A 25,812-nucleotide genomic window follows, 5' to 3' on the forward strand; every position below is an offset into this window, starting at 1 on the left:
ATCAATCCGTGGTAACTACAGACGGATAAATGATGTCGCCTCCGTTTAGGGACTCCTGGAAATTGACATACTGCCAGGTTGGAGGAGGCTGGGGTCGATTGAGACTGCCTACGCCCCCTCCGGGTGTGTCATCCGTATGGATGTACTGTCGTGTTGCGCCTCACGTGTTCTTGAAGGTGCCAATAATATCGGATCTATCCTGAAACACAAATAGTGTGTTTTGCTACAGTCCCAATTAGCAGCAGAAATGCCACTGATGGATTCTTCTCGGGTTGGTTAAAAACCTTTTAGTAGATTTCTAATTTTAGGAAAGCTTCAATTTTATCTTAATCAAAAAAAAAATGGGTGGTGGTTGTTCTAATTTCAAAATCAAAAAACATGACAATCCATTTTCCAAATAATCTTCCATTGTTAGTTTTTTCCAGAAAGCTGATGGGTGGTTGGGATCACTGCAGGTTGCACGCTCGCACAGAAATAGTGAGAAATGAGCTAGAAGTGATGGCACCTGTCTGTCCCAGAATGGCAAGAGTGCAAAGGTTAACTGAGTCACTGGTGTTTCCATGGGAGCGTGTGGTCAGAGGGGGGGCTCAAACAGAGCAGGTGGCCACTAAGAAGTCACATAAATCGGACTAAAATGTCCATGTGACAAGAAGATCAACATCATTTTCTTTTATATTGCTAACTACATTTTTGCTTGCAAAACACGGCAAAGGAGGCGTCAGCTAATTATTTGGGCGACTGACGATAGAGGGGCGTGCGTTTTGATGGCGAGGGCGTGGAAATGGCAGCTACTCGGGATGAGCAGATGAGCGCTTCCCCTCAGAGACACTAAACCAGCACAAGAGGATTCGTGTTGGACACTCAAGACTTTCAAAATCCTCCCAGTGGGGGGACTCGGGTCGTCTTGGGCGGGGGTGATCGTTCCTGAGAGGAAGCGCAGACAGAAGATGGGGCGCGTTTTGACGCACGGCGCGCAACTTTGGCACCACTTGTTCCAGCTCCGAGGAGATCTTTTCTTCTTTCGTCTTTCAAAACGTGCCTCTTAAAAACAAAAACATAACTATGAAGACTCATGGGATGTAGTAAATGGAGAGCTGCGTTCAATTTGGGACACCTCAAGGTGCAGTCCAAGCTGTCAGTCTTCTTGACCATGATCATCCTTTTTGTTTATCTCTTTTACTGCCTTAATGGATTCTGCGAGTCCTTGCCCAGACCCGTTTATGACCAACAGACTCACCACCACAAAAATGTCCACAACGACGCACAAGTGGCATCGCCGAAGCAAGCGTCATTTGCACGGGACCAACTATCGGACGTTCCATACGGCGCAATTAACAACACGATCTCCATCGCGAATAACTTTGGGAGCAAAAAGTTTCCTCAGGCTATCATCATCGGGGTGAAGAAGGGAGGAACGAGGGCTCTTCTGGAGTTCTTACGCATCCACCCGGACGTGAGGGCAGTCGGAGCCGAGCCTCACTTCTTTGACCGCTTCTATGATAAAGGGCTGGACTGGTACAGGTAAGATCCTGATTTAGATCATATAGCAACCGGCAGAAATGAAATCGGAATGTAGTAGAAACGACGCAAACTGAATTTGAATCAAATAAAGTAGGATGCGACTGAACAAAGTAGAAATGTTATACTCATATATTCCATAAAGAATCTAGAGATCATTCTACAAAATTCAAAATTACATATTGCATTACACGATCGAGTCATTTTTGACCAATTGAAAATAGATATCAATTTACAATCATTTCGATTTTTTTTTTTTGCTTTAGACAAGAGTCAACACTTCCTGAGTGCTACTCTTTGTATTTGTTAGTTCAGATCTGTTTGAATACATCTGCTGCTGTCTTCATTTAACTATCTTTCCCTCACGGCATAATAAAGCGCTCGAGCTATCTCTCTTTCTCTCCCTCACTCTTCTACATGCATTTGAACCGCCTATGCCAATGTTTGCTCTCCACTATCATCAACATTATAATACAGTAGTGTAGAAGGCCCATGTGTTCATCAAAAATCAATTTATGCATGAAATGCTTATTTAATGTATACACAGTCTGAATATTAAAGCTACACTTAAATATGGGTTATACTTCATAATTCGAATATATTGCAGACAGAAGGTAAATAAAAAAAACTGCATCTAAATACTTTCAAACAGTTCTTAATGCAAATTTACATCATACAAAAGTTAAATACAACTGAACTGTAGTTAGGCAGCGATCCTTTTGCATACCACTAGAGGGAGCCTATGGAACACTTGCATCACACCAAGAATCTTTGTTTTTAAAGTTCTTCTGACTCATTGTTTTCTGACTCATTTAAATGCATACATGACTCATATTGTGGCCCGACAATAAAGCTTCGACGTGCATTTGAATCAGTGACCAACTAAAAGCACACCAGTGAAGTTTAACGTCACTGCACAGTACACATTGCGAAACCTAGTGGTCGTGTTTTTCTTGACCGTTAGCCAAAAAAATAGCTGACTTTAATAATGCAATGTCTTGTCACTAGTCCATAAAAAGCAATGCTGTAAAAAAAAAAAAAAAAAAAAAAACACGACTACTGCACTATTATAAAATACTTACATATTCGGGACATGTGAAAATGTGCATACAGTTACCCTGGAGAGCGATAATTAAATCCTCGTGTAGATGTTACCTCGAGGGAGCCATAGGACAGCCTAATTTGATTTTAATTTCATATCAGAATTTAATAGTTACATAATACATCTGGGGGGTCATACTATTACGCAAAAAAATAACATTAGAATGTGGATGAGGAGCTTTTCTTTATCTTGAGTGAGAAATGAGGGAGGATTTTTACAGGGATTTAGTTTCTATTTGAGTACAGCGAAATACAGTTTAGCCAAGGGTTGGTCTGATAGGTCCATAAAGCACACATGCAGTAAAAAATAAAAAGTATCATCTGGCATGAAGAACACTATTTTATCATTGGTCTGTTTGATTGATTCCGAGGCATCTTCTCAAATTCAGCTTTCCATGAATAGAGCAAATAAGTCTGCATGATTACTGAACACAAGGATGTTTTTTGCACGGCATCACGCGTGACACTCTCGGTTATATGACACGGCTAAGAGCTCGGCAGTGTATTCAGTCCCTTGCCAATAAATTGCTGTTTATTGAGCTGACACGCTGCTTCCCAAAGTGTCTGTGTTGGTCCCCCTGGGGGGGTGGCCTCCATCACCAAGGCGAGAGGGAGGATGGGCTTAGTGATGCTCTTCAGTTAACTGGTGTGAACGCTATAATAGCCACTGTCATTATTTTAGTTTGGAAAATTTTTTGAATCGGAAGCGATTTTATTTAGAAATTTTAATTTATTTTTTATTTTTTTAAAGGACAAACAAGCCTAACGTACAAAAGATTAAGACGGATCAATACGGCCGTGTAATGATCAGGTCAGGGTGAGGCTCAGATGGAGCAGTCGACGAAAGCGTGTGTGTGTGTGTGTGTGTGTGTGTGCACAAGGCTCGGTTTGTTTTGGTTCGTAGCGCGTTTCACAACAGTGATGCAATAAAAAGCCAGGAGGTGCTCAGCTAATGCATTTCTGATGAGAGCATTGAATAGTGCGCCTAGTTCATTTGTGGACTAGTAAATGGACTCTCATGCGTATTATTTGTCAAGGTGGGTGATTTCATAATACAGAATGCGTCAATACAAAATAAAAGTTGTTGAGATATGCTTCTATAATCCATCAATAGAATTCACAAATAGCTCAATTTATTATTGAACCTGACACTAATAAATGTACGTCATACAAAAGATGTATGCACATACAGGATGCCATGGGGAATGTGGTCGTCATGGCGACTTCCCGCCATGCATGTCTCATCTTATTATTTTGCCGCAATGGTCTGTTTGGCTCAAGTGATTTATTTTTATGATCAATGGTGAGTGTATCATAGGTCTAATTATATTATTTGAATAAAACGACACCCTCGGATCGAAACACAGACTATTAATTTGAAGTCACCATCTCAAATTAAAATGATTCATTCTACGGTTAAAAAAAAAAAAACACTTTTTACTTTAGTCATGATCATTTCAGCTAATGGACTGGAATATGCCGCCGGTCCATAACTCTCATGTGATGTTATAAATTTTCCTCTTAGATTTTTGTGCCAGATGCACAGCTAAGAAAATTTTCGAGAAGCAGCAAAGTCAGATTTACAGCAAAGCCGTCGACGTCGTAAATTGTCCGCCTTCGCCGCGCCAGATTGACGTCGACTTGGAGGTCAGAGGAAGTTTCGGCTCAACAAAATTGCCATTGTGATCATCAAACCGCTGTCTATCACAAATATTGATTTGAAACTCTAATATGTCATTTTTATATGTATGTCAACTGTTTTATAAGCACTTAAGATGAGACGCTGGCAATTACGGATAAGGTTTTATTAGGGTGACTAAGCTCTTGAAAGCACCACGACGGGTTGCATGTAACAAGACCTTTCAAATGTTCCCTTTATGGCTTTCTGCTGATGTCAAACTGGCCGCCCCGTCCCTTGTACTCGTTTATACAGCTCATTATTTGTCGCCATCGCTCTCGTGACGAAAGGGCCGCTTTAGCTCGCTCTCTAATGCGCTGACAGCACACGTCAACACTGTGCGAATTGGACCCGTGTAATGACAGGTCAGGCATTAACACGGACAGCTCAGGGACACGCAGGGCGAGGGGGTGCTTGGATGACAAGGATTAGGCCCCCCGGCCGGAGTCAAACGAGATCTTTTGGAGCATTAGTCGCTCCCCCCCCCCTCCCCTTCACCTTGTACCGCACAATGATGGGACTTGTATTAGAGCGATGCCGTTTTGACATTTGGAGTCTTATTAATTAAGCAAGTTTTGGTTTCTTGTTAGGAAAGTGGAAAACGGGATTATATTTTACTTATATTGTTAAATTGGGGGATAATTAAATCTGCAAATTCTTATTTGCCAAAAAAATGGGGACGCTAATTTTCAAATTTTGTTGACTTGTGTCCAGCTTGAGTAAATTGACTACTTGATAGTCCCTAAGTGTGAAAGTTTTTTTTTTTTTATGCAGTGCCAAAGTCACCCCAGCTCACCTTCAATCTTAATGAGCGCCATAGAAAACAGATTGATGGATGTCTACTTTTCTCGTCCCGTCTTTTACTCCCTCATCTTCTTTTCCGTCCTCCTTCCTGCCCATTCGTGGTGATTTGTTGCCTATCTTTGACTTCCATTGCCATCCTTTCTTTCCATTTCCCCTTACCCTTTTTTTTGAACGAAATGAAAAGGAAATGAAAACAGAACCGCGAAATGAAAGGAAATGAAGGGAAGGGTATTAAAAAAAGACCTTTGACACTTTATTGCCGGTTCAAAGTCTTTCTCATCCTTTCACTCATTGCTCTCTTTTATTTCAACACACATGACGTCCATGTGTTATGATTCCTTTAGCATAATCGCACGCTAAGTACGACTCCCATATCAATTTGAAGGAGAGTCGTAGCGTGCCAGGCCAATCGAAAATCATGAAAGCGAACTGGAAAGTATCACTTTTAAACTCTCCGCTTTCAAAGCGCTGTCTGCTTCTTTGAGCTCCGACGAGAGAGCCTTGGCCCCTCGTGCTCAGCCGCGAACCAACTAAAACACATGGACATCCTTAAAGGAAGCATTTGGCAAATTGTTTTAGAACAAACGCTTATATGTGGAAAAGCCTCGGATTTGCCATCGACTGGAAGTGATTCTGCGGTTTCCTGATGGAGAGTGAACGATTTGTGCGGACGTGTGTGTGCGGGCCCGTTCACACCATTCTTACCTGAAGTTCCATCAACTCTTCTTCTCGCCACTGTAAACAGATAAATATTTGTCATTTGGCCGTATTGATCAAATCGTATCGATCCTGCTCCTCTTTGCTTTTATCACGTCGTTACAGAGGAAATGCATGAAGTATTCAATCATGTTGACAAGGGGTTGTTACTCCTCTCCGTCACTGACATTTACACCTCAAGGTCGGGGTGTCACCCGAGTAGATTTATCGGCTTATTGAGGCCACTCAAACTGTGCAATTCAAAGCCATTGGCCGAGTTCTTTTTTTTTTTTTCTTGTTAGGTCAGCGTCCCTAAATCTGTCTGCTTATCGACTCATCTTCTGCCCCCGTATTTCTTGCCTCGTGGCTTTAAGGGGAAGCGACGTTGCGTAATTCAGAAGGGAGCGAGATGCGCTACTTAGCCAAGAATGCCCAGGTTTTATTTCCTGTCGGTGAGTTTTCGAGCGATCGCGAGGGAATCTTTGGGTGAATTCCTCCTTGTGCACATTTTTTTTTTTTTTTACACAAGTGGAAAAAAAGAGCAATGTATACGTTATGCTGCAATAAAGAAGGCTTTGTGCAGCAGATGGAATGGGGGGTTGGGGGGGATGCTTTTTAAGCTGCATCAATGCTTAAAGGAAATACTTTTAGCAGGATGCATGTCACAAGCAATCAGCGCTACACGCGTGGAAAGAAATGCACTCGCCGGACCCAAAAATTAGGAACACCTGCACAATGTAGAAAAACCGCATCAAGCATTCAACTATTACAACGCTCAATTTTGATGGACGCTGTTACAGCGGTATTAATCAAACAATATGGTTATTGTTACTGGGGCGTGCGGTGGTTTAGTACTGCGTACTGAGAACTTGCGCTCGTCAAGACGGATAGCGTGAAATAATAGCCGCCGTCACCACAAAATAAACATGTCGTTAAACAAATACCGCAATGGCGCTTGTATTGTACTGTATTGCTGATGTTGGCAGCTGGTGATTTACGATCAAGAACCGCACGCTAAAATAAATGACCTCATTTTTTTTATAAAAGGATGAAATGTATACTTGTTATTTTTAAAGGACGATCGTAATTCTTGAGCTAATTCTTTTTCTTTAACTTTAACTCAACTTAATCCTGCTCTGACTGTGCCATTCAAAATGGAGTGCGAATTTAAATTCCATGCATGGACTTTGCATCTTTGCAAGAAAAACATCATCTTGACATGAAACCTAAACAAAAACAAATATCATTCCTGCCTCCCTGAAAGGTGACACTTTTATGCAAAATATTGTTTAAACTCCAGCTTTGAATCACTTTTCGCAATCTGCAGCATTGCAGGATTCATATACAATAAAAGTGTGACGACTTAATTATGGCTTCTTGTGGTTTTAATCTGACGTTAGTTTGCGAACAAAAAATATGACAATGAGCCAGAAAACTTTAATTATAAATTCACAGCTATAATTCATTTTAAGTACATGGTGAAGGAAGGCAATCCTCCCAATTTTAATTACTATGCGGTAACAGGATCAAGCCTGAGCAACAACATTGTTTTTGAAAGGTTATTTTTTCACACTCCACTTCTATTATAATTACCATTGTAGGTAAAAGACTCAAAACACTTGAAAATTGCCTCCACCCGGTTTAGTGTGTTTGGAAGGGCAGGTAATTATTGATTGTGTGTAGCTGTCAGTGGTGTCCACCTCTGCTTAATGTCTGACGACCATGGAAAGAAAAGTTGAGAAGAAGGGGCGGGTTGATTTTGCTCAGCATGAAAACCAGTCCTCATCCTGAAAGCAATAAAAAAACACCACCGCTGTATGTGTCGGTGCTAGAACTCTTCCTGAGTACGTCCTGTCTCCTCTGACGTAAACACACAGTGAAGAATCAGCTAACTGTCAGCGATGCTGGCCCTCATTATGCGGGGAAATGAGATTAATTATTCCGGGAAGACAGCCTGGTCTCAACAGTCAGGACAAGCAGGACAAGACATAGAGGGTGGAAACAACCAGAACCACTTACTGCCTCACTTCAGTCCAAATACATAATCTCATGGGAAAATTCCCATTAATATTCAATTTCGGTAAAGATGTGTAAACAGAAACACAAAATAGAAAAACGATATTAATTGCATGCAATTTGAAGGAAAATGCGACATTAGTATGTACGTATATATTTTTATTTATCTATCTTTTTTTTCTTCTCTATCAAAAGTAGTACCGTAATTTTCGAACTATAAGTCGCGTTGTTTTTCATAGTTTGGGTGGGGGGGGCGACTTATACTCAGGAGCGACTTATATACATTTATATGTTTTTTTTCACTTTTTCGGGCATTTTATGGCTGGTGCGACTTATACTCCGGTGCGATTTATAGAAAATTACGGTAGTTGTATTGGTACCTGGTATCGGTACTATTTAGAAGTTGAGCACTAGTGTGAAAAAAGCAGTGTCAAATATCTTGGAACCTAATTTGCTCTTGTAACCACAAAACAATACACACTTCAAATCCAGCAGAACGTTACAAGAAATATTTTTGTACACAATAGCCCAAAAAGGGAACATAGTGTAAAAAGACTGCTCAATGGTATACAAATAGCAATTGAGTGAAACGCTATTTCCAGTCCGACAATCTGGCTTTTATTTTCCTTTCAAAGAAGCTGTGAACAATGAACCTGAAAAACCGCAGGGAGCAACAGGCGGAAACTGCTCGGAAGTGACTTTGTCAGGATCAGACAGTATCGAGCGCTCTTATTGGCCGGCTCCTGGGGAGTTGCCAGCCAATTTCACATTGAGTCGATTAAACTTTGTCTGAGGCTGTGTACCGGTCTCCTGTGCGTATGCACATTTACAGGACTTGTTTTATTGGAGTTTTTTTATTTTTATGATTCTGTTGTTGCCTGGGATAGCCTTAAGCTCACCCGCTACCCTAATGAGGACAAAGTGTATGTAAACAAACATGCTACTAAATCCAAAGTCTCATCGCTATTAAGTACACGATGGCACTTTTAAAATGCTCAAGGGGTGCAAATAGTCCGCACAAGATCCTTATAAGGCTGCGCCGTTGCGAGTTTGAGCCTCTCCCGGAAAACACGCACTAATTATGTTTACTGGAAGAGACGAACATGCCTTGGTGACACAAAAGCTGTAGTATGAAATAAAGGCTAAAAACCACACCCGTTGGGGAAAAAAAAAAAAACTTTTCTTAATGGATGAAATATGTCATTTGTGTATGTTCCACAGTGCTCATCCACAGGGATATCGCAGCCGCATATTTCCATTTTAACAGCCCAATTATGGTACTGTGGTAAGGACACTATGACATCACTGGGGTCAGGAAGTAACGCCAATCTGTAATTTGCTCATCTCTCCGCCCCATCTTCAGCGGGTCCATCCTGTGTTTAGGAGAGCGGATTGAAGGCTGGGGGGAGTAGCGTCGAGATAAAGTGGTCCACATGTGGGCCCGGCGAGAACACGGCTGCAGATTTTCCCATTCGATAAAGCGAGCAATCAGTGGCGACGCGTATGCACGCTGATTGCTGAAGTACATAAACTATAATGTAATTAAACGCTCGGCACATGTTCGATAAGATACAAAAAGCGTAATCTAGATGGACAATCCAGACAGACAATGTTGCCCTAACAAAGCTAAAAATGTTCAACGCGGCGAGCAATTACGCAAGCAAGAACAGGAAACGGACAAAGTCAGCAGGAATGCACCAGCAAAGAGGAACAAGCGAGCTGGCACAGGGACGAGCCATCATAGCGGCCTAAATACATCGGGAGAGGTAATATGAAACAGGTGAAAGAGGGGGGGGTGAAGATAATCGCAAGAGCGAAAACAATTCTGACGGTGCAAAATACTTTTTCTTTCCTGAACAATGTCGTCAACTACCGGCCTGTGTCCGCTCCAAGTTTTGCGGTATTTTTTGTTTTGACACAGCTGTCATCATTTCATTCCCTTGTTAGCATACCGACAAAAATCACGTTATCTGCTTGACTTATGTGACTATTTACAGCTCAATCAAACATTCAACTACAAAGGGCAGCTTCCTGCCTTTTCCAGGTCACTGTGGTTTCTAAGGACCCTGAGTGACCAGTGCTCACTAACTTGTGGCTTTCAGTCCTTGTACTGGTCTGGTTTTCCCCTCAGCTACACACATTTTTCCACGCTTTTCCAACCGACCTACCCCAGAGATGCAAAACCTCTATGGCGAGAAAAAAACAAGACTTTTCACTACACAGAAGCGTCTGCCAATAGTAACATTAGGTGTGCGGAATTGTGTACCACACACGTGCACAGTTTTTTAAGTTCCCCCTGCAAGATGAGTGATCTTAAGAACCATAATGACAAAGTCAGAAAAAAACCCCAAATCAAATTGTGGTCTACTGAAAGGAGATATTAAAGTTCTTTGGTTGAAAACGCAACAAAATGCCCTCATTTTCCATGGAGTTGATTACAGTTTTTGCCGGCTTCTAATCGACCCACAGAGGCTTTTATTTGCTCTCAGTAATGACAAACGTCTCCCTCCGTCCACATCTTTGAAGCAAGCTTAAGTGGTTGAGGATGTTAATACTTTTTTGCATACATCCAGTAGATTCCATTGGAACAAAACAGAACGGGTTGTGTCGAAGAGGAAAGAGGGCAAGCGTGTATGAGCGTGTAGGGAAGAAAAGTGCACATGATGACAACTTGCATTAAATGATCCTCAGTGATTATACCCTGTGGCTTGGCCTCGTGAATCACTACCATCTGACTCTGAAATTTAGGCTGGAGGAGTCCATTTTCTCATTGGGTGAATGGTGGGGGGGGGATAAAGAGGGTCCGGAGATCTGGCTGTGTCGCCGCGGATCACGGCTTTCGGGGTACTGAACGTCAGGAGCGGAGAAAAACGTCCTAAGTCAGAAACACTTCCTTCATCTCCCCTAAATAGCTCGCACAAACACTCTCATCTGGTGCGGGGCTGGACTTTCATTGCTCCCAGATGTGGATCCGCATGTTAGGATAGTTGTGTGTGGTTATGTGCCAGTGTGTTGCGTACAAACATAATGAAAACGTGCGTGCCCTGAAGATGGAAACAAAGCAAAGGCGGGCAAGAAAACCAGTGTCTTTATATACATGGATAGTTCAAGAAAGCGGAACCGCTCATTTTGACCACAATCTGTTCTAGGATGTCTGTTATTTTCCAAATAGGAAATCTTGAAAAAAAAAAAGCCTCATCCGTTATATCCGATGCAATTAGGAAACAGACAATTTTTCTCCTGGAAGTATCTTTTTCGAATGAATTTGAGGTTAGCGCTAGCTATAGCATACCTCGCTCACATGTGTTCATATTCAAGTCGTAAACAGCAACCTGCAAACCGGCTGCCTTGTAAATGGGCCCTAATAAAGCTCAAGACCACACAAGACTTGTACACATGTGTACGGCCAGATAATCTGCCATATGTTAACACAAAAGGAAACGTCGCTTCCTGGATCCCTAAATTTAAGGGAAATTGGTTAATTAGTCTTTGCTTAGTTGTCCTACCATAAAAAACATCACAACCTAACCTCCCTTGTTGACAGAAAAATCTTTCCAAGATAAAGTGTCGTTCCAGTCTAGTGAGTGACTTGTGTTTTCTTTCCTGCCACTGTCTCTTTGCTCGGCCTCTATCGTGGATTTGTTGCTAACCGCCACCCGACATTCTTCAAAAGCTCCATCGCTGTGTGGGCTTCTTTCGTGATTGCGGGCCCGGTGGTTGCTTTCAGATCTACTTGAGGTCAGTCAACTGTGGAAGGTTTTCTTTCCAGAAAGGCAACATGGATGTTAGCTGCGAGACACGAGCTCGCGATGATCAATTTCAGGATTTCCTACTCTTGGTTAAACTGTGAAATACAAATCAAGCAATTTTTTTGAGATTATCCATGTTTTTTTTCAGAATTTTATCAGTCATATATACTAACTAAAGTGGGAGTTCATATTATTAATATTTATCCATATTACCGTAATTTTCGGACTATAAATCGCACCGGAGTATAAATTGCACCAGCCATAAAATGCCCAAAAAAGGGAAAAAAACCATATATATGTATATAAGTCGCTCCTGAGTATAAGTCGCCCCCTCCACCCAAACTATGAAAAACAACGCGACTTATAGTCCAAAAATTACGGTAGTTAGCAAGATACTTCCTGGTCCATTTAACATTCCGTAAAATGACATGGCCATTTAATTTTTAAAAAAAAAAATTAAAATATTTGTTTCTTTGGTTATCACACATACAGGCTTGAAGCGCTCCAATGGAAAAAGTGTCAACGTTACCCGAGGATGAGGCAGCATAGTTAAATGAGTGAATTTACTACAACAGCGGAAAAAAAAAAGAAAAAAGAAAGAGGTTCCTCAGTTGGAGTTTCCTCCCTAAAAGTGTTGCTAACTGTTCCTTGGCTCCAGATTCTACACACCACTCACGTCACACGGTGCCTGAAATAAATCTGTGAACCACAGTTTCACTTAAGCGGCCTCAGAGCGAGAGACTGCTTCTGCTGCTACTCACACTTTGGCCTCCATTGCTCTTTGAAATACACCCTCATCCATTTTCATCCAAGCTACTTTATTGTTTTGAACTTTTCTCCCCCGTCTGACTTTGTTTAGCTTCAGTCCATGTAATACAACTCTTACGAAAAGTTTGGTGTCGCCCCGATATAAAAGAGTCGTCTCCATCAAAGCTCTAGACGCCTTTCACTTAGAAACCGACCGCAAAGCCCAAACTAAATCTGCTCACTCCAGAGAAAGGGAGGAACTTTGCTGAAATAATCCGAGAGAGCTTTCTCACGTGTAACTGGCGCTGCTCCCCCACCGCGATGTCTCTCGCTTGTCAGATGTCTCGGAGATGGACCGAAAATCCCCCCTTTTGTCTCCCTTTGCGTGAGGGAAGTTGGCAGGATGCTTCTCACAATGGGGGTTACGACATTCCATTTTTTACCGCTTTGCTAGAATCTGCATGAAATATATGAGCCCAGTCCCTTTTTTGTTTTTACCATTCCATTCCCAATCTGCTTTGGCACGGCGGCCTCATCTTTTTTTAAAAGTAATACGTCCTCTGAACTCCAGTCGTCATCTTATACGAGCGATGAATCAAGAAATATGTCAACACGCCGAAACCTTGAAAACTCAAGAACGGACAAGAACAATAATAAGCGGAGGGCCAAAAGCAATAGCCGAGATTTAACGAGAACACGCGGCCCTCGGTGAGATTATCCTTGGATAACCTCGGGTACCATTGGCACCACAAATCTTGACAAGCGTCTTTTTTTTTTTTTCTATTACTAAGCAACACCTGCACAAATTCATGAGCTTGATCAAAAAAAATGCTTTTACAAAGATAATACCATTTCCAGAAAGGTATTAAAGTAGTGTACAGTTCTATACTGTCGGGAAAACAGTAGGTAGCTAGCATATAATGTGCCACATGGGGTTAATTATTCCACTCTTCTTCCAGAAGTAAAAAGGTGGAGGTATGTTCCCAAGCTATAAAAGTCAAGGCTACCTCTTTACATCTATTGCAGTGATGTACAACTGCGCTGTTTTTTAATATCGAGTCCCTCTCATGTCATTAAATAAAGCAAAAAGAAATTTGCTCAGCACCGTAAACTACAAGCAAAAATAAACACCAATGTTAAATGACTGGCGGTGTTTAATAAAATCGAGGAGACTTTCTCGATTGCATCTGTGGGGGCCTGGAATTATTCTAAAAAGAAAAAAAAAGAAAATTGACGAGTGACTCATAAGAAAGCGGACAACGGCTTTTGTGGAATACTACAGGGAATTCAAATGAGGCTACAAAATCAGCGGTTTGACAGCCATTCTAGTTGAGTGTGTTTAAGAGCAGGATGCAAGGATGTGAGTCATCTTGTGGTTTCCTACAGTAGTCGGCGCTGATATGGCCACTCCATCATTGTCGCAGGCATAATCACACATTAAGTCCACTAATAGCCAAGCACAACAATCAAGAAGCCCACAAGGCATCTGAAGTTTGGGTTTTAAGATTTCTCCCCCCCCCCCCCCCCCCCTTTCTTCTCAGGGATCTGATGCCCCGAACACTAGAGGGTCAGATCACCATGGAGAAGACCCCCAGTTACTTCATAACAAAGGAAGCCCCTCGCCGTGTCTACGCCATGAGTCGCCACACCAAGCTGATCGTGGTGGTGCGGGACCCGGTGACCCGCGCCGTTTCCGACTACACGCAGACCGTGTCCAAGTCGCCGGGCCTCCCTTCCTTCAAGAACTTGGCGATCCGTAATGCCACCACGGGTTTGATTGACACCTCATGGAGCGCGGTGCGGATTGGCATCTACGCCAAGCACTTGGAGAACTGGCTGCGCTACTTCCCGCTTTCCAGCTTCCTGTTTGTCAGCGGCGAGCGTCTGGTGACGGACCCCGCCGGGGAGATGGGTCGCGTTCAGGATTTCCTGGGACTGAAGCGTGTGGTGACAGATAAGCATTTCTACTTCAACCAGACCAAAGGATTTCCCTGCCTGAAGAAACCGGAGGGGAGCAGCAGGCCACGCTGCCTGGGGAAGTCAAAGGGCAGACCCCATCCGCAGATCCCCTCCCAAGTCCTGCTCAGACTCAGGGACTTTTACAGACCTTTTAACCTCAAATTCTATCAAATGACGGGTCAGAACTTTGGCTGGGACAACACAGCTTGACACCAAAGCTTTTGAAAGTTGACAGCGGCGAGAGACAATGTGCATTACCAAAGTTTTTTACTGTGTTAAACAGTCCTTGCAATCATTTCACTAGCTTTAAAAAAGGCAACAATCAAGCTAAATAAATGTTCGGTTTTATGTGGTGAGAATTTTATAGATTAGCTCTAGTGCTATGATTAGATTAAGATATAGCGCGAGGTGTGTCAGATAAATTCCAGAACTTGGGTCACAAAAGCAAAGCAATATCGCCCCCCTGTGGGTGCTTCACTACCATGCCCTGAGCATCTGACAGTTCCTGGCCAGACAGAACTTCCCATGCTCGAGAAACTTTCCTTGTCACCTGACCAAAGGGGCAACGTGTTCATGATAAAAGCTAGCGATGGGAAAATGAAGCTTCAATTTTGCTTCATGAACCAGTTGTATTTTTGGCTCCTCAAAACGGCACTGTTGGTTTTAAGAAAGGGTTAAAAAAAAAAAAAATGGACAAGCCCTGGAAATTTTCTGACACACCTTGTATATGCAGTAAGAGGCATTTATATTTCCTTCCCATGGAACTCCATATCCTGTACTGTCTTTACAATTTTACAAGATGAAAGCACGGAAAGATGCAGCGGAAAGAGGAGCAAACAAGCACTTTGCAAAGTGTTATTTATGTTGCAGAACTCTCTAATTAGAATTTTTTCTTGCGGAACATCCGCAGCCCGTACTCTCATTTAGCTGTACAGTTTATTTCAGAGATCCTAATTTATAAAATGACAAGATATTATTGAAATGTTTTTCCTGAGACTTTTGTATATGGAATTCTGCTGAAATTCTGACTAAAGTTTTTATTCTGAAATGTGTTTTGTATTATTTAGCTTAGTGACTTTCTAAACTTGCCGGCTTGGACTCCCCTGATCTGCCAATGAAAATATTGCACGAGTTTGCAGGGAAAGGGTCAATTATAAATTTGAGGTTAACATTAGGCAGAGCCTTTCTGATGTCTCAGCAATCAATTCAGCCGGCTGATTGGAGACCTGGCGATCTTTGACATCTTCAACCCTCCCCCCCTTCTCTTGACCTTTTGACCTGAGAGTCTGCTCATCATATAGTGCAGAGCAAAACCCCCAACTCAGTTAATGGAGTCGCGTTTCGTGAGCCACACACAATGCGATCTAGATCCTCAACAAAAAATAGGAAAGCCTCCACATTAAGATTGCATCATCAGGACTTCCTCTGCACGGGAGACAACGTGGATCAATAAGTGTCCGCTTTGTTTATAGGCAGCGAGGTTGTGCTTATATGTGCTATGTCTCACTGTCACTTTGATTTAGCTCAAGGGTCAAGCGTAGGTCGCCATTAAAAAATTGTAGAATATTATTTAACGCTTAATTCATGTGCGATCGATACGGAGTCTAAACCACACCCGGGGATTTATGTTTTTGTTTGATTGGAATATTATCGGCCTACCTTCATGATTTACATCAGCGGCTCTCAAAGTGTGGCAGCAAATCCCTCATTCATCATCGGACTGATGTTAGTGAGGCCTAACTATATCGATATGTCAACAAGACGCTTGAGCTACAAGCCCTTTCTACCATAAAGACCTGGCTTGGGTCCTAATAGCTTTGTTGATGCTACACTGAAATTCCGCTGATCCGTGTGTGTCTCCATGCAACAGTGAGGATGCACGGTATCCATCACACTTGAGGTTGAATAAATCCTAACTATACACAGACAGCGGATTATGGTTATTCATCATTATCATTGGGACAGAAAAAATATACTTTAGTACTTCCCTATCTGGAAAAACATAAGCCGGGTCACTTGGATCTCAAGGTGCTACACCTTTAGTAATATTTAAAAATATTCAGTGAATTAATTCTAATTTATTGTTATTTATTTATTTCAATTGAATTACTTGAATTTATTTTATATATACACTAAATTATTTAAAAAATAAAAAAAAATCAGTTACCCGTGGCCTATAAAAATGAAACGTTGCCCTTGAGCACACAAGTTTGCCCACCCCTGCACTTAAGCCATAATCTTGCTGGCTTTCCATTTTCTAAATTGCGTTGCTTCGGCTCACACACAAAAATCATCTAATTGAATGATAAACCACTGGAAGCCGAATATTTGGGATAAGATACATCTTGAAACAATTCTCTCATCATTATGGGATTGTTGGCAAACACGCATGACAACATGTATCTGACAGTAATGGAAGGGCGTGAGTCACTGGCTCGACGTTTTATACAAAGGCGACGGCATAGCTTCCAACTTAGCTCACGAGTGGGAGCAAACTTCAAAAACCTTTAATCCTTCAATCCTGCTGCCGTCTATTCATTAGAACTTCCTGACCGGCTAGCAAATTACACGGCATGAGATTGGTTTAATTATCCGTCCGAGTCCACTTTAACGGGCGGCGTTTTAATTAGTTTCAAAGTCAAACCGGTTTACATTGTGCGATCGGTCGCGGCTTCTCCAGCAGAATCCCGCCTGCGAAGGGTCGACCGTTTGCACCCGCGTTTCCTCTCAACCTGGCAGATCAAGGCAGCGCTGGAGACTCATATGATACGATAATTACTGGGAAGACATCCAAATCCCCGTTGCTGGATGCTTGTATGTTCTATTTTCCGTTTGAGCGCTCTCCTGCTGACAGCTTGTTAAATGAACGGGCCCTCTCGTTGATTGCGGCGCGAGCGAGCGCCAGGTCAAGTGAGGATTCGCGTTGCTTCGGCTCCAACGCGTTTGGTGGTTTGCTTGATTTACATTTCAGGGAAAGGAGGGAAAAGCAGCCAGGCGTTGACTAAATAAAAAATAAATAATTGATTTCGAGAATCGGCTCAATGTTATTGATGTTTGGAATCGGGTTGGCATTGAATGTGTAAGTCGGGCTGAGTCGGCAAAGGAGTAAACTTGCCCTCGGGGAGGATCATTAACACCTAATGAAACTGACCTCTCTGGTGGATATCTAGGGATGAACTTTGACCTCTTCCTAAAGTGCATGGCAAGTGCATAGCAAGTTCTTAGACAGAGGAGGACTCCGATACGGAACACCATGAAGTGCTTTAAGATCGACCCGTGGTAATTAGTTCACAAAAACTACAAACGGAAGGTTTCAGTCAGCGCTTTAGTTTGAGTTAAATATGGGGAAAAAGAACAACTGCAACTCCAAAATATATATATCTGGTTCCATCAAAAACACTTACATAGAAATGTTATCCTGTGTAATAGCAAGAAAATATTTTCTTGGTTTGTCATTATAGTAGTATGACATGGAATAAAATGAACGAAACTATGCTGTTGAGTCAACATGAACTTTTTTAATGTTTGCTTAACTCGGTGATTATTAAAGTGTGGTACGAGTTCCACTAGTGGTAAGTGGGGCTCTCCCATTGTGGTATGTGGGGGGGAAAAATTGAATGATATACAAATGGGGGGGGGAAATGCAAACATTTAAAGGGAATGTCAACTCAGAAATGTCATCATACATTTGTTTTTCAGTTTTACCTAACATCCTAATATCATGTTTGAAAGAAATAAAGACCCTTGCTTCTAATTGTATGTTTCCCTTTTACCTCCCAACCTTTGTTTTTATTTTCTCCCCCATCTGAGCAGAGGGTAAATTAGATGCCACTCCACATAACAGATGTCGGGGGAGTCATGTCTCCTCTCCTATGCCGCCTGTCCCTCTCCGAGGACTTACTTAGGTGGGATGAAGTTTCCACCTAAGCACCCATTGAGGAGAAACTCTTTGGGGACGTGATCGCCTTTCAAGAAGTTAAGAGAAATATTTCAACTCGAAACTTACCATATTTTTATTTTTATATTTATTTTTTATTATTTACATTATATATTATATCACATCTTATTTTTATTTCATATTATTGTGAGACGCAAATATTTCAACTCAAAACTTGCCATATTTTTATTTTTAGATATTTCTTATTATTATATACATTATATATTATATCACATTTTATTTTTATTTCATATTATTGTGAGTCACATTTTTATTTGCAGATTTGTGAATTGACCCCAAGGGCTGCACACAATAAAAAAAATAAGACACTAATAGTGACTGAGTGTCCTCGCTGACTTTCAGTAGTTCAGTCTGAGCACATATTAGCTGTCAGCATGAGAAAATATCATTAAGCTTTATTGTCTCCGGCAATGCCCCCAGTAGATTGGACCATGTCCTCTTCCTGTGTGCTGCTGGAAGCCGAGCTAAACTTAATTCCCTCATAGGAGCCAGAGATACAATATCCCATCTCATCCCTTCTAGAACCTAACAGGACCAGATTTCGCCTCCCCGACTTTCATTATTTAGCAATAGAGGACGTTTTATTGAGAGGCTGCAAACAGGTTTGAGATTTACAGTTTTTCATCACGGGCGCAGAGCATATCGAGATTTACAGTTTCGAACGGAGGAGAGCGCGTATAAGCGAATGACTGGTGGAGGGAAAAAAAAAAGACTCAAGTGTGACGAATAAGAGTAAAAACATGGGATTGACAGCAATTAGACTGAATTTAGGGGCAGAGAAGATGGAGGTGGTCCAGTGTCCAGGTCAGAGACAAGAGACAAGACATTCCCAAGAAAAATAGAATTTGCTGGCCACACGCATTTTCCAGCTTTCTTTTCCTTTCGCTCCATGACAGGAAACACATGGGCTGAAATAGAAGATCCTCATACTAACTACAAACAGATGTGGTCATCATGCACGTCTCAAAAAAAAAAAAAAAAAGAATCACGTATGATATGAATTCACTGACAATGTAGTCATAATTACTGCTGATCTGCCCCAAATTATGAGATTGTTTTTCCAGCCATAATGAGCCTATACTTTGCTGACGCTTAATTGAGCTCAAACACGAACCCTAATGAAGAAAAGCTGTAAATTGCCATAAGTAAATATTACGTCATCATTTTTCATTCCTTATGACAATGACTTGTCATTTACTTGGCTAATATCCTAAAGCACAAGAGCCAAGAATTAGCCATTTTTGCCATAATTGAGCAGGCCGAATTACTAAGGAATGACAAATTTATACAATTGAGGTCAGCATGGCCTTCGACAACCATTCCAGTTTTTTTTACATGATCCCATCGGAAATGTAATTTACCCACCCCTCAACGAAATGATACCCCCACTTACATCCCTTGATTGTAACGCTCCCATACAACAAAACTCCATCCCAGTATAATGGGGGCAAGGTCGTGGAGAAGTGGAGCTAAACAATTTGTGCAACTTCAAATGAGGAAATCAGACGGCTGAGAGTCCATTGCTTATTTATTCTTTCCAGGCGTGATTTTTTTTTCCCTTGAATTGCTATTTGATCACGAGTTAAATATTTAGAATGCAGCAACCACAAATTGCAAAAATATGTACAAATATTTCAAACTGTTATCTACCTACTATAACCGCCAGTGCCGATAGATGTAATAAACTGAAATTTACAACTCACCGTATCGTATTGAACGTGTATTATAACTGAAATTAATATTGACATATGAATGGGTAATTTAAACGCCAAAAAATCCCTTTTAGTGTTGGCACCTTGAGAAAATCCATCCTGATCCAACCTTAATCTATGAAGCTAACCAAAACATAGCTCTCATGCCACAAGGCGTCCATCTGCACCGGGAAGGCTTTGCGTTTTTTTTGGATCAATCTGCAGGCTGCATGCTAATCAGTCAAACACACACCAATGTGCACATTTGCCAAAAAACATCCCTGATCTGAGCTCAGGTAATAGAACACATCGTAACCAGCGCATGACCGGCAGCTGTGGGGCTTGATCAATAGGCAGCGAAAGGAACGAGTAATATGATATTGATGGAAGCACAATTACAGGGATGGTAAGCAGATGTATGTGATTTTACTTGTCTGTCTCCCCGCAAGCAGCCATGCGTGCACCTGGATGCGAGTTAATGCATGTAATTTTTTTTTTTTTTTACAACATAAATGTACCAAGCCTGATTTGGCGTTTTCTAACAAGCACTTCGCAGGCTCGGCATCGATCGGCCCGAGGCCTGCGGGAAATCAATTACACGGTGACTATGTTGTTAATATCAACATTACACAGGCTCTCCATTTACACATTTATCAAGTGCTACTGAGAAATAACCATAGAGGAAAAAAAAAAAAGTAGTAGCAGTTTCCTTTTTTGAGTCATTGGACATAGAAAGGTAGCCAGAGTGAAGGAACAGAAGGCCAACTCTGGTGGTCCAGAACATGACGTCACAGAAGAGGAAAACGACTTCGGGGTCAAAAGAAATGACCGATGGAAAGAGAAGGAGGAGGTAAATCCTCTAATCCAAATATAGCAGATGTCGGCAGGTTTTTGTGGCAGACAGACAGATGAAGACTGCGAACTTCTGGTGTGGTCACTATCAAGTCGCTGAAAGCGGGGGAAAAAAAAAAAAAGTCAAAGCACGTGTTTAGACAGCCAACAGGCCAAGTATAAGTCTGCCGCCACCCCAGACGTAAGTCATCACGAGCAGGAACTGAAATGCTGACACACAGGTCATGAAATTCCACTTTAATAGACATTGCACTTGTCTTGATGTATTTCCATTCCCTCCATGGCTTGATATTGATAGACAAAGTTTTGGACCGCTACATGCCCACCCAGTAACAACTTTCCCGGCCATCTGCTGTTTGTGTCTTCATCCGTTCCCAAAGTTCACTTAATTAAACTCGATTGGCTTTTCGTAGCTTGACGGTCGTTAAGCGTGTTGACGGCAGGAAGTATACACCCAGGTGGTCTCCGGTACAAGAGACCTCCAAGACGTCAACGACAGATATGCGACATGAGGAAAAAGTCCGACATTTGAATCGAGCTCGCAAGTCGGTAGTAGCCTTTTTTATTTTTTATTTTTTTCTGTAATCAAATCTATTTTCTTGGATCCGCAGACACCACAAAAGGTACTGGCACACACACTCAGTTGGATCTTGTTAATTCACCCCAGGCAGTCTCTCAATAATAATAAAAACCACATATAAATCTTCCTTCCATTTTAATCAAGAATCAAATCAACAATCATTGTCGAAGTGCTGTTGATGTTCCCTTTATCCCTCTGTCTCTGCGGCGCCCACAGGCTTCCTCTCGTGACAAGGAGCCACGTGCATGACTGGGACAAGGCCATAATTGGTTCCATTCCTTTTTATTAAACTTATAGCCTGCATTGTTATTAGCTTGCCTGATGCCTTCCATATGGGATGTTACTAGCAAAGGCAAAAGGAAGGCAGCTTTTTTTTTTTTTTTGCTTCCGATGTCAACGTTTGCTTTGAGGAACGGCCCAAATGTTATCCGATATGAATTCAGAACATTATCCCATCAGAGTAAATAATAGACTCATTTCTGCTGTGAAATTGCTTTTTTGTCTGCCTCTCATATTTTGATTCAGCTTTTCTTAATACAGTCCAAAGTCCCATTTTGGAGATCAGGCAGATGACAAATGAGGACAAAGATGAGGAATTGGTGTTTGGATTTACTTCTTAAGAAATGACTTCATTGCAGGATGATCAATGACGCACATGCATCAAACTTCTGTCGGTGAAATTTCCGAGCGTCGCCGTCGTTGTGATTCATCGAATCGCAAAGCGACAAAGAACGTCACCCCTCTGAATCTTTTGAGAAGAATCGTGCAAAGTGACAATATTCTATTTTACATCAACATAACTGCTAACTTCTCGCGACTTATATTGACAGGGAAAAAAAAAAAATACTGCATGAGGCACTCCCATCTGCGACTTTAATTACAGCCATTCGTCATTCAAGTTAAGAATGCTTTTTAATTTTTTTCACACGACACATAAGCGTATTAAGATGCGACTTCAAGGGAATATTATAAATAATTGACCTTTTTGATCTTACGAGCCCGCTGAAAATCTGTGGGAATGAATCAACTGCAAATTTGTGCTTCATTTATTTTTCCGTCTAACATTTAATTGAAAATAGCAAAGCTGTGCCCATCCTTTCGAGACAATGCGTCATTGTTCCTGCTTAACGTATCACTCGGCTGTCATTAAAGAAATGACTTGGCTCCCTTTTACATCCTTAGAACTCTTTTAAATTGTTAAAAAGAATGGGGTCAAATGTGGCGTTCGATATTTCTGTCGGCGGGGGGATGGAAGGATGTAAAGATTTGAGTCTGTGAAGACAGTTTGATGGACTGGCTTTCCTTAAGTATGCAGGGGTAAAGATGATGAATGGATTAAGTTTTCTCTTGGCATCGATACATTTTCACTGGCAGTATATCGAGCTCCAAGAGGAGGAAAATTGCGAGCGTGAGTCACTCACATATGATTCGACGTTAGCCGTGGTGTAATTCAACTTAAGTACATTTACTCAACGACTGGGGGCTTCTGCTAAATTTTGGCCTCCTTTACAGTTCATTCTACTCAAAGCAAACACAATTTCACTTACTTGAAATGACTGTAAGTGTTGTGGATGGCAGGAATCTGTTCATTTGCAAGGACCAGGACCCAGAGGAAATCAATCCAGGCAAACAAAAACTTCCATTCAGCCCACAGGTTGGAGATCAGGAAGTAGGAAGACCAACACCACTGTAGAGAGAGAAATAAAATTAATTTGATGAATGATCAAATATTGTAGCATATACACAAATGGTCCGCTAGGACAATAAAAAGGGCAAATGGATATTTATTTATAGCAAATCTATAAAAACTGTAAATAATAGCCTACACTTGCAATCGAGTGGTACTTCAAAAGTGAGTCATGAACTTGTAAAAAAATATAATAACAGACGTCTCATTTTCTGTTGATCCTTCTTAGATTTAGATTCGTGTGACTACAACCATAATAGCGATGCAGTGTGATGAGTCATGGGATTATTTCCAGATATTGTTCAGAGGATGAGACCTTCCAATGATCTGATCTCCATTAGAAACTATTCACAGTTGCTAAAGATTAGCACTGATGTTAATGTTTACATCTAAGCGGCTATGTTCTTCATTAGAGTTCTAACACAAAGTGGATTATGTGAAACAAAATTTAGAAAATGCATCACGATGGCACCGGTGGTGGTTAAAAGAGGTTGTCCCTCCGAGGCATGCCGCATGAAGAAGAGGCCAGAATTGTGGAAGGTAGACATGCCGGGAGACAGAAAACATGCCTGAGGGACATGGTACAAAGAATCCTTGTATATTTGTGGTTTTGTTTTTATTTGTATTATTATTTTTTTTTTAAGTACAATATTGTGTGTGTGTTTTTTTTTTAATAAGTTTGTGTGGCTGGAACGGATTAATGGCATTTCCATTCATTTTAATGGGCAAAGAGGATTTATGTGGTCACGGAATGTAGCTAAATATAATTTTTTATAATTACCGTTTTTGCTAGACATAACTACACATTTTCAGAATGTGCACCCTAGTCAAATGTCTCCTTGTTTAAATAGCCCCCCCCCACACACACACACCTGCAAAACATGCCAGCTGTAAATTTCTACTGCTTTTTTTCCATTCCATCTCAGTAAAATGATGGATGGCAATAGGCGCCACTGTTTTCCTTATTCATTCTGCTTTTCAACAGCTCATTATTAGCATCATTTAACATTTCCTGCACAGCGCTGTCTCCCTGGGTGAGACACCGAGCGCGCACGTTGTATGATTCCACCATGCAGACCAGTAAGTGTGCATTCCCTGCCTTGCCAACAACTGCAAAACCTAAACCTGGATAGGGGAAGGTTCTGGAACAAATTTGACCAGCCTATATGTTTAATGAGCTGAAGCAATACAATAATGGGACAATACAGCTCTTTCAGGAGCTGCTACAATAAAATTGTTTTCTTGTGTGCTTGTGAACTAAAATCACCGGTTAAATACGTCAACCTGTCTTTGGTTCCAGCACTGGAAAACCTGCTTCGCATTAAACCGCATCGCATGTGGACTTAGTGTAAACACAAGACTAAGACTTCCTGGTTGCAGAGGCTCTCCTAGATGAAGACCTGCACTTAGAAAAAAGACAACGCAGCGTAAGGACTAACAAATGTGCTGCAGGCCCGAAAAGACTTGAGCTTGGCGAGGAACTGTCATTCTGCTGCCATGCCTCTAAGTAGTCACTGGCGTCTGTATTTCATCCTCTCTGCTTTCGTGTTTTACACAGGGTTACGCTGCTGGACCACAAATCTCCCGTCTGGTGCCGTTGGGGACAGCCAGTTGCTAAATAAAAACCGTGGTGGCGTAAGGATTCAGATCAGACAAATCTGCTTTGCTAATCGAGGGAGAGACGAAAAAGTCCTGTACTTATAAATCGACACAGCCGCGATGGCTCCTGTGTTATATAAGATTAAATGATGTATTGTCTTTTTGCATTTTTACTTCGGACTGACAAGATAATTACACTTAGATGCTGGCGGGTGGATCATCATCTTCAAGAAACACATTTTAACTAGCATTCTTGCCTGATTATGTCAGCCAACTCCTCAAATGTAATTTCTTTTTTTTATGTGATCTATTTATGGTCTACTGCAAAAGATTGCACCATAAACCAAAGTTATACCTTCTTCAATACCCAATAGCGGATCAAAGGATGATTGATGTCACGTTAACACAGGCTGCGAATCAATGTCAATAAATCATTTCATCAAATTGCACAGTTTGAATTGATTTATAATGTGCTGTTGTGATTAATAGCACATAGATGACAAAAACAAATGACTGTAAAATTGCATCTCATTTGAATAATGTCCATAAATAGATCAATTCCAGCACTCCAGTAAATAATCAAATTCTGCTGTTTTCATTACAAAACCTATTGCGTGATGGACTATTCTGATATTCCTCCATGCTGTGTCAAATTTTCTCCACACATCGTGGCCTAAAACTAGAAACAGCCAAGCGTAAAAATCAAACATTAGTCGAAAGGGATAAGATATTCTATCCAATCAGCTAACTGTGAGGATTATTCAAACATGGAGATGAGACGGGGGAAAAAAGCTGCGTTTGTGGGTTTACCGTCACAGCTCTTCATTCATGCTTAGCTATAGAAGACACTATCATGAGTCAGATTTAGCTTTGTGCAATCAAACGGACAGGAAATTGTCACATTCATCTTTGCCAAGCTGTCTCTTGTTGAATCCCGTGCTGTGAATTATGATTGGAATAGATTAGCATGGCAATATCCACTATGTAGGCCCATGTTGCAACATTTAGAAGAAATGAAAACCATCTTGGCAAAAGTATTGGGACATCTCTTGCCATTTCACCTATGGAATTAATTGTTGTGTCCATTAATTCATGTGTTGCAAGAGATGAAGGGTGTCTTTTTTTTTTTTTAAATCAGCATATTTTTCACAATTTTGTCCATGTGTTTAAGCAGTAT

The 25,812-nt window shown here is 41.3% G+C and overlaps 1 protein-coding gene and 1 long non-coding RNA gene across 2 annotated transcripts in view; one reads left to right on the forward strand and one right to left on the reverse strand.

Annotated features, from left to right (window-relative positions):
* Window positions 1–25,812, reverse strand: part of LOC133171370 (uncharacterized) — a 35,364-nt gene that overhangs the window by 5,793 nt on the left and 3,759 nt on the right. Inside the window, exon 4 of the long non-coding RNA XR_009718768.1 lies at window positions 22,897–23,036. This is a non-coding gene — a long non-coding RNA (uncharacterized LOC133171370). The remainder of the gene's footprint in view (window positions 1–22,896; window positions 23,037–25,812) is intronic.
* si:dkey-121b10.7 (heparan sulfate glucosamine 3-O-sulfotransferase 6) lies at window positions 784–15,316 on the forward strand. Its single transcript, XM_061304683.1, has 2 exons — window positions 784–1,521; window positions 13,851–15,316. Exons 1-2 carry the CDS (start codon window positions 1,073–1,075, stop codon window positions 14,476–14,478), a joined length of 1,077 nt encoding a protein of 358 aa, XP_061160667.1. The 5' UTR covers window positions 784–1,072; the 3' UTR covers window positions 14,479–15,316.

Source organism: Syngnathus typhle, linkage group LG18, assembly GCF_033458585.1.
Source record: "Syngnathus typhle isolate RoL2023-S1 ecotype Sweden linkage group LG18, RoL_Styp_1.0, whole genome shotgun sequence".
Lineage (NCBI taxonomy): Eukaryota > Metazoa > Chordata > Actinopteri > Syngnathiformes > Syngnathidae > Syngnathus > Syngnathus typhle.